This window comes from Juglans microcarpa x Juglans regia, chromosome 6S, assembly GCF_004785595.1.
Source record: "Juglans microcarpa x Juglans regia isolate MS1-56 chromosome 6S, Jm3101_v1.0, whole genome shotgun sequence".
Classification (NCBI taxonomy): Eukaryota; Viridiplantae; Streptophyta; class Magnoliopsida; order Fagales; family Juglandaceae; genus Juglans; species Juglans microcarpa x Juglans regia.
The window spans coordinates 6,597,274-6,607,031 of NC_054605.1; the positions used below are offsets into that span (position 1 = coordinate 6,597,274).

The 9,758-nt window shown below is 38.4% G+C and overlaps 1 protein-coding gene across 1 annotated transcript; it reads right to left on the reverse strand.

The window, feature by feature from the left end:
* Positions 1 to 6,395: 6,395 nt before the first annotated feature.
* On the reverse strand, positions 6,396 to 9,513 carry LOC121236568 (receptor-like protein EIX1). The gene is made up of 2 exons (XM_041133017.1): positions 7,777 to 9,513; positions 6,396 to 7,661 (listed from the first exon to the last, which is right to left on the reverse strand). Exons 1-2 carry the CDS (start codon positions 9,511 to 9,513, stop codon positions 6,396 to 6,398), a joined length of 3,003 nt encoding a protein of 1,000 aa, XP_040988951.1.
* Between the last annotated feature and the right edge of the window lie 245 nt (positions 9,514 to 9,758).

The following is a 9,758-nucleotide window of genomic DNA, read 5'->3' on the forward strand; positions in this document are numbered from 1 at the left end:
GGGATTTCCTTAATCAGATTGTTAGGTTGGTTTCAGCTGCTAGGGCTAGTGTTGACACCCCTTTGATGGCTTCTCTATCAGCGGGGAACGCTAGTTCTAATGGGAACCAAATGAAATCATATGCACGAGCGATACAAAAGAAAGTGGAGAATTCGGCTTTCAAAATTCCTATGCGATTTCCGGTGGAGATAGATGGTGAATTGGGATACATTTTTTTGGAGTCAGAGATGGTTAAAGCTGTGGAAGAATTTCGTTTTGCATTGGTGATGAAGTTTATGAGAGTTCGGCCATCTATTGATAAAGTCAGATTATTTATTATGAAAACGTGGGGATTAACGGAAATTCCGACGGTCAGTTTTATGGATGACTATCATATTCTTATTCACATGAAGAACAAGCGAGATTTTGTGTATGGTTGGGCACGTGAAGGTAGAATTATGGAGGGGAATGCTTTTCGTTTATTTAAATGGACCAAGAGTTTGAATGTTAACCGGGAGTCCTTTGGCTCCCCAATGGATTTTTTTGCCTGGTCTCCCTATGCACCTCTATAGGATGGATTTTTTTACAAATTATAGCAACACGATTTGGTTGTTATCTTGGCACAGACAATGCGACGATTAATCGTACTCGTGCTTTCGAGGTGCGAATTTGTGTGGAAGTGGACTTGACCATGGAGCCAGTAAGAGGTTTCCCTATCGTTTTATCCCCAACGCACTATATTTGGCAGGAAGCTAAATATGAAAAGCCTGGTTTTTATTGCTCGAAATGCTCTCAACAAGGGCATACTTCAATTGTTTGTAGGGTTGGAGTGAAATCGAAGGATGACAAATGTGTAAAAGGCAAAAAGGTTTGGCAACCGAAAAATACTAAAGAGGTGTTGGCGGATAATGTGGTTCTTGAAGAAGGGGGTGCCAAGGGGATCCATGATGCTAGTACCAGTAATTCGCAAGGTATTCTCGAGGGAAATAAGGTTGTTGAAAAAGAAACACATGTGATGAAGCAAATTCCTAAGGTTATTGTTGCCCAGCATGTCGTAGGTGGGACTATTATTCAGGCTATGGTGGAGTTGCAGGTGGTTAAGAATAAAGCTGATGAGGTTCATGTCGATCCACAAGTGGATAATGGGAAGAAAGTGTTTGATAATAGTGTTGAAAATAGTGATGATGATTGCGAGAAAGTGTGGTGTGATAGTGAAAAGCAGGATCCTCCAGATGGACTATCTTTGTAGGTGCAAGTACCAAATGAAGAGGTGCCGGATGACATGGAGGGCTCTCGAAAGCATGTGCTTTAGGGGGAGCGGGCGTGGGCCTATGAATCTAATCAAGAAAAGGGCGTAATTCCTGTGATGATGGGAAAAAGAAAAATTATATGAATCAGATGTGGATCATCGTTCGACTAATGGTAAATCAAAGATGGAGGAGGAAAAGACAGTGAGGAAATCACAATGGGTGTATACCCGATCTCAAAAATTGAATTTATGATTGACACAATATTTTTTAGGAATATTAGAGGGTTGGGCAGTTCTAGAGGAAGATTGAAGAAGCTTCTTAATAAATTTAAGGTTTCTTTCTTTTTTTGCTATTTCGGAACCATTTGTTACTGAAAACCATATGGCTGCTCTTGGGTGTTTTTTGGATTTTAATCATTATGTTTCTGATGCTAATTAGGGTGGTAAGTTGTGGGTGTTTTGGAGTAACCCAAATAGTTTTGAAGTTGTGCTCTATACCTCCCAAACCATGACTAAGTGGTTTAAATGGAATGCTCATTGTGTTATTGTTACATTTGTCTATGCCAAGTGCTCATATGTGGATAGAAGAGAGTTAGGGCATGATTTAAAAGAGAGGCTAGCCATGGTTAGTAATGGGTGATTTTAATGTTATTCGTAGAGGTTCTGAAAGAATTGGTTGGAATCCTCGGCCTCTTATTTCGATGTCGGAGTTTAATGACTTCATAGATCATTTTGGTCTTTTGGATTTATCTAGTTTTGGTCTAAGTATGTCCTAGTGTAATGGGCATGGGGGAGTGTCCAGAAGTTGGGCAAAACTAGATAGAGTGCTCATGAATAAAGTATTTGCCAATCTTTTTCCTTCAGCTGATTTTAAGTATCTGATTTGCAAATCTTCTTATGACTGTCCGATGGTAGTATTTTCAGACTAGCCTGTTTCTTCCTATGGGCCATCTCCATTTCATTTTCTTAATATGTGGTGTTTGCATGAAGGGTTCTTTTTGTGTGTGAAGGAAGCCTGGAATATGCAGGATGAGGCGACTAGGCTCTTAAAGCTTTTTGTTTGAAAAGAAAAAAAAAAAAAAAAGAACTAAGATAGCACTTCATGCATGGAATAAAAATGTGTTTGGTAGGGTGGATGCCAATCTACGAGCTCTGGAGGAGAGGTTACATTTGCTAGAAAACCAACTTCAAAAGGGTTTCTCTGAGGAGCTTGAGGATGATTTTGTGGCTACTAAAGCTGAGATTGAATTAATGGAGAGAGAAAAAAAAAAAAAAAAAAAAAAAAAAAAAAAAAAAAAGGAAAGCTTCTCGCCTAGGCCAAATTGCTAAGAAGAAATGGTTGGCTGAGGGACATCAAAACTCAAAATTTTTTCATTCAGTCATTAATCAGAGACACACTAAGGGCCTTATTAATAAAATGGTACTTGTAGATGGGAGAGTGTTGAATAATGTTGAAGAAGTCCATGAGGAGGCTACGGAATTTTTTCGTAACTTCCTTACCGATTCGCCTACGGTGGAACCTTGCGATTTTGTCGATGCTTATTGAGAAGAACATTTCGGATGAAGAGAACCACTAGTTATGTCCAGCACCTTCTGAAATGGAAGTGAAGCAAGCTATTTTTTCTATCCCAAAGAATAGTAGCCCAGGTCCCGATGGTTTTGGATCGGAATTTTATGTCCTGCTGGGATATTATCAAGCAGGATGTTGTGGAGGCCACAAGAGATTTTTTCAGGGGTGCTCCTCTAACTAGGCTTTATTCTTCCTCATTTATTGTTCTTATACTGAAAGTGTCAGAACCCTCCAGTTTTGACAAATTTCGCCCTATTAGTTTATGTTCTGTGGCTTATAAAATCTTTTCGAAGATTATTGTGAATCAAATAACTTGTATTCTTGATAAGTTGGTCTTGCATGAACAAGGTGCTTTTATTCCTGGGCAAAGTATCTTCTAGAACGTTACTCTCGCATAGGAGATGGTTCATTCACTGCATAAAAAATCTGTTGGTGGTAATGTATTGGTGAAAATTGATATGGCCAAGGCATATGATAGGGTGAATTGGGATTTCTTGTTGAATGTGATTCAAGCCTTTGGTTTCTCTAAAAAATTTTCTCGGCTTACTGCAAATTGTGTGCAGACTCAATGGTTTTCTTATATGATGAATGGAACCTTTAGAGGCTATTTTCAGTCTGTACGGGGACTGTGCCAAGAGTATCCTCTTTCTCCTTATTTATTCATCATAATAGAAGAAGTGTTGACGAGGCTACTCAAGAAAAATTTTGAGGAAGGATGGATTTCAAAATTTGGTCATCCGATTGGTGTTCCTTTGGTTTCACATTTACTATGTGCTGATGAGATTCTTATTTTTGCTAATGGGGGTAAGAGGACTTTTAGAAATTTGGTGTACACTCTTGAAATTTATGAGAAATGGTTGGGTCAAAAAATTAGCAAACACAAATCAACTATATTTCCATCTAAATTCATTTCAGCATTAAGGAAGAGGAGTTTGTTGAGCCTTTCGAGTTTTAAGGAAGAAAAGTTTCCTATCACCTATTTGAGTGCGCCGTTGATCTTAGGTAGGTTGACAGCCCGGGTTTTTGAACCGTTGATTGAAAAAAGTGAGGAAAAGAGTTGTTGGTTGGCAGTTCAAGTTGTTATCGCCGGGTGGTAGATTGACTTTAGTCAAGCATGTTTTATCAAGTATGTCAATCCACTTATTGTCTGTGATGAGTGTGCCTTCAATCTCGTTGTCTCACATTAAATATTTATTAGCTAATTTTCTTTCGGGGAGACAGATGGTAAAAGAAAGTATCATTGGCGCTCGTGGAGTAAAACCTGTATGCCTACTAAAGAAGGAGAATTGGGCTTGAGAGATCTTAAAGAGGTCAAAAAATCACTTCATATGAAGTTTGCCTTTCGAATTCTGCCTACTAATAATCTATGGTCTGAATTTTTCCATGCCAAATACCTTAGAAATGGTCATATTTCATCTCACAATGCGAGACTGACTGATTCTAGATTTTGGAGATCGATTATAACTATGCTGCCGGAAAATATGGACAATGTAAGTCTTGGTGCTTGGTGGTAATGCTTCCTTTTAGTTTGATCGCTGGATGGTGTCGAGCCCCCTTTCGGTGAGGGTTGAAGATATTGCTAACAACAGATTGTGTATTAAAGATTGTTGGTCTAATTATTTTTGGGATGAGGGTATCCTTAGGGAGTTGGTTGGTGAGGAGATCATTGAGGAAATATTACAACTGCTGCCTAGTGGTAAACAAGGTACAGATATATTTGTGTGGAAGCCTTCCTCTGATGGCACTTTTTCAACCAGTACAGCATGGGAGGTGGTGAGAAAAGAGTTCAGGAATTACCATGGCACGATTGGTTCTGGCATCAGCTATTACCTAAACGTATTTCAATATGTTTGTGGAAAATTTGGTTTGACTGTTCACCAGTGGATGCTCGGGTTCAAAGCAAAGGTCTGTATCTAGCCTCCGTGTGTGATTGTTGTGATTAGAGATGCATAGAAAACAATGACCATATTTTTTCTATGGGGGTCGTGGCTCTAGACGTCTGGTCTTATGCTTGTATTGCTCTAGGTATTCCGTGTGGGCGCAATTTATCGTGGAAGAATAGAGTAGCTACTTGGCTTAATTAGGCTAAAAAATCTTCTTTCAAATGTACCCTAGTTGGCTTAATTCCTTGTCTAATTACGTGTTGCCTATGGAAGAGAAGATGCAAGGCTAGAATGGATGGAAAGTATGGCATGGATGTGACTGTTTGGAGAAGTGTTTGGGTTTGGATTAAGTTAGTGACTAATAACATTAGCTCATTAAGTAACTTATCCATGCATGATTTGAAGATCTTGGAAGAATTTAATTTGAAGAGTCCAAGAACTTCTAAGAGACCTAGAAAAATTGTTATATGGTCTAGACCTCCTACGGGTTGGCTGAAGCTTAATTGCGATGGTAGTTGTCGAGGTAATCCCAGAAATTTGGGAGGGGCAGTATTATTAGAGATTGGAATGGTATGGTAAAAGGGGCTTTTTCAGCCTTTTATGGTGTAGGTACGAATAATGGTGCAGAAGTGAAAGCAATTTTGGATGGTAATAGATTGTGTAAATGGCTCCATATGGTCAATGTGATTATCGAAAGTGATTCTCAAATTGTAGTAGATTGGATTCGCAACGGAAGATCTACCTTATGGTATCTTTGGAATTTTTGGGAGGTTTTGCGAGAGGAACTTGAGTGGATAAATTTCGTGGTGGCTCATCAATTTCAGGAAGGTAATAGTGCGGTGGATTTTCTTGCTAGAGAAGGGGAAATGAGTATGAATGTCACGTATAATGGTAATCAAGATCTTCCTCGATTTTTAAAAGGTATTGTGCGGCTGGATTATTTAGGCCTTCCTTATTTCTGTCATTAGCTTTGCTAGTTTTTTTTTTTTTTTTTTTTTTTATTCTTTCTAGGCCTGTTTAGAATTTCTATTTTTTTGGCCTTGGTTTATTTAGGCTTGTTTAGATTTCTTTACACGTCTTTTTTAGGCCTGTTAGATTTATTTGTGGTCTTCTTATGCGCTTGTTTAGTTTTTTCATCTCTTTGTTTTCTTTATTTTGGTTTTGGTTGGTTTGTATTTGGGAGGTTTTTTATTTTATAATTTGTAAACTCCCTGATGCTTGGCTTGTAACTACGGTATTCCTCCACCATAAGTGAAGACATATTAATAAATTTGGGACGGGACCACTAGACATGTGGTTACAGGCTCTTCAATAAATAAAAAAATAAAAAATAAAAAAATGTAACCAGAATTGTGAATTTTTTTTAGCTAAATTGTGAATTCTAATGTAAAAAGAAAAAAAAAAGAAAAGAAAAAAACCGGGTTTCAAATTTTTAAAACAGGTTTCATCCGGGTTTCGGTCTGGGTGAACCCGGCTCGGATTAGCCCAGGTCAGACCTGGGCCGAAACCCGGATGAATATTACTATGGTAAAGATAAAAGGTCTACTATAACATGCCAAAACCAAATATTTTAGAAAAGCTTTCAGCAAATAAAAGTCTAAGCATTGAGTATGAGAAAGAAAAAAAAAACATACAAGCAAATTTAGGAGTTTTCCCCGTTGTCTGTGACCACATGAGGGAACCACTCTGACCAATCTAATAATTTTCCATAGATTCATCTTCTCTCCAAGTTGATCCTCCTTAGAAAGGGAACCAATTTGAGCATAATGAAAATATAAATCTTGTCTTTCATATGATCAAAGCTTCTAAAGTAAGCTAGCCTCCATGAAGTTTTAACAATCAGAGTCCCACAAACTACCCAAAATCCAACAATAAATCCAATTGCCAAACTAATGTAGAATGATATTGGTGAATCAAGTACTCCCTTTCCGTCCCTATCATCTTCTCCATTTCCCTCACCCGGTGATCCTCTAGGTTCAGTTTCAGAGCCTGGACACTTGTTCGGAAGAGGAGGGCCACAAAGTAGATAGTTACCTTCATAAATAGATGGGTCATAAATTGTTTGAAGCTGTTTTCCATATGGCACTTGTCCCGACAAGTTGTTGAATGACAAATTCAAGTGACTTAAAAAGTACAAAGCAGACAAATTTTCAGGGATTGGACCAGAAAGCTCATTTCTTGAGAGATCAAGCGATTCTAAATCTTGCATATTCCCAATATTTTCAGGAATTCTTCCATTCAAATGGTTCACAGACAAATTCAAGTTGATAAACTTTGATAGGCTTGTAATATTGTCAGGTATTTCTCCTGATAGATTATTGTTTGAAAGGTCAAAAGAATGAACAAGATAGAGAATTGAATCATATAGATATTCTTTACCTTTCATAACCACAAACATTTCCTCATCATCCTCATCATCATCCTCACCATTGCTAGTTTTAGTACTCAAGTTCCCCAGACATGGAGGGATTCCGCCTGACAGATAATTGTCTGCAAGGTCTAAAATCCGAAGACCTGAAAGTAAACATAATTGTGAAGGTATGCTCCCCTCAAAAGAGTTAGATCTCAGTCTCAACCTCAATAAAGATGATAAGCTTTCTCCTATCCATGCCGATAGGTTTCCAAAAAATTTGTTTCCTCCAAGATCGAGGCTTCTCAAGCCTGTGTAGTATCTAAAGAAGGAAGGAAGCTCCCCTTCAAGATGATTTTGGCTTAATGATAACAGCTCTAATGAACTCAAATATTGCATTGAGCTTGGAAAATTGCCGGATATGCTATTGTTTGAAATGTCCAATACAGATAACGATGACAAATTCTTCCAATGAGGAGGGAGTTCCCCAGATAAATAATTGTTTCTTAAAAAAAGAACTTCCAATTCTTTTAACATTCCAATAGAAAAGGGAATTCCACCAGTCAGAGAATTTGAAGAGAAGTCCAACAATGACAACTTGGGCAATAGTTCACCTATGTTTTCAGGGATCTGTACAAAAAAAAAAAAGTATTCATGAGAAAAAGTTATCTGTGCAAATATTGGAACAATTGAATTATAGTCAATGCAATCTGCCAAAGGGTGATCGAATTGGTAAGTGTGGTACCTGTCCGCGTAGTCCATTATTTGCAATATATAAACCCATAATATTTGAGCAGGAATTCCAAAAGCCGTGCGGAATTGTGTCGAAAATGCCAACATTGTGAAGAAAAAGAGTCACAAGCTCCGTTTGATTTTGAAGCCATGCTGGAAACTGTGGTCCAATCAACACATTATCTAATCCGAGTAGCTTAAGCTTAAAAGGAGGAAGCCAATCATGATTTACTTTTATGACCAATGTCCATTTGGTGGATTCTGAAACAGACAATATCATTCTTTCTAATCGAGAGAGATTCTGAAAATGAGCTTTAGTTAAGGCACCTTCCCAAAAATTGGAATCCAAGTTCAAGGAAACCAGCATTGATAGATTCCCAATTGTTTCTGAAATGCTTCCATTCATTTGATTTTCGGAAAGGAGAAGTTGCTGCAAGGATGACAATTTACCAACAGAAGATGGAATTGAGCCCCAAAAAGAACAGGACGCGAGGTCAATAGTCTTCAATTTCTCGAGCCCTCCCAATGAGTGTGGCAGGATACCCCCAAGCAATTTATTGTCACTCAAAAATAGTGATTCTAGGTTGGATGTAGAACATTGAGACAAACCATCCACAAGCCCAACTATCTCCCCACTTACGTTGTTGGACCTTAGATCAAACGTTTGCAATTGGCAAAGGTTGGCAAATGAGCTTGGTATCTCTCCTATAAAATAGTTACCATATAAATCCAATATACGCAAGTTGGTCAGGTTTCCCAGACTAGATGGTAACTGACCTTCAAGTTGGATGTTATCTGAAAGATGAAGCTCACGTAAAGAATGTAGATTAAAAATTACAGCATCAGAAAAGACACCGCGAAGGGAGCTGGAGGCAAGATTGAGTACTGTAAGGTCACTCAGATTTGACAGCCAGTGAGGTATTGGGGAGTCTAATTTGTTGGAAGAGAGATCAAGGACAGAAAGCCCTGTGAAGTTAAGAGAGTAAATGGTTTGAGGAAGACTAACAAGTCCACAGCCACGCAAGTGTAACTCCGATAAGGAAGGGAGATCATTAACCGCCTGTAGCCAATCTGATGCTTTATAGAGGTTTACCACACTCATGCTAAGGTACTTAAGGGAAGGAAAACCAGCAAGCCAGTGTAGGCTTTCGACTTCCAGTCCCGAAAAGGTGCCAAAGAATGAACGTGAATTAAGGTCCAGACATTGGAGCCGTGATAGATTACCAAGATGGGGAGTAATAACTCCACCAAAAGTTGAGAACGAGAGATTAAGATACCTCAAACTTTCAAGGGAACCCAAAAAAGTTGGAATATTGCTTCCATTAAAATTATTCAGGCTTAGGTCTAGGTAACTCAACAGTTTTAAATCGAGTAAAGAAGTGCTTATCTTACCCCCCAAGCATGATTTCTTGAAAGCTTTACTAACTTCATTTGTTTTTGTGTCAAAGACCGGATCAACTGGATTTTTTAGGTCAAGCTTGACGACATGTCTTGTTCTGTTGTCACAACCAACACCTATCCATGTACAGCAATTTTCACCAACCCAAGAAGAGAGCCGACCTGATGGATCTGTTAGACTTTCTTTGAAGGCAAGAAGTGCATTCCTCTCCTTCTCAAAGCATTTGATAGTAAGGCTTTCGGTGCATGAAGCGTGTTTAATAAATTCCAAACAAGGAGGTCCCAACAGAAAGAGGAAGAAGAAAAACATAAAGAGATGAGCAATGGAGACGAAGTTGTGGGAACTAGCCATACTGCTCTTGAAATGCTTGCATGAACAGCTAATGATATTCTTTTGGGAGTATAGGATACTTGTCCTGCCACACCAAATCAATATATAAAGTCGGGATTCATCGTCTTGATATGATCCCATGCTGCAAGAATTTACCAATAAATTATGCATTTCTTTCGTCAAATGTGTTTGTTTTATTTGCGTGTTTGATGCATCTGGCAATATACCCATGCACTAAACATAGATAGCATTAAAATAGATGAAGC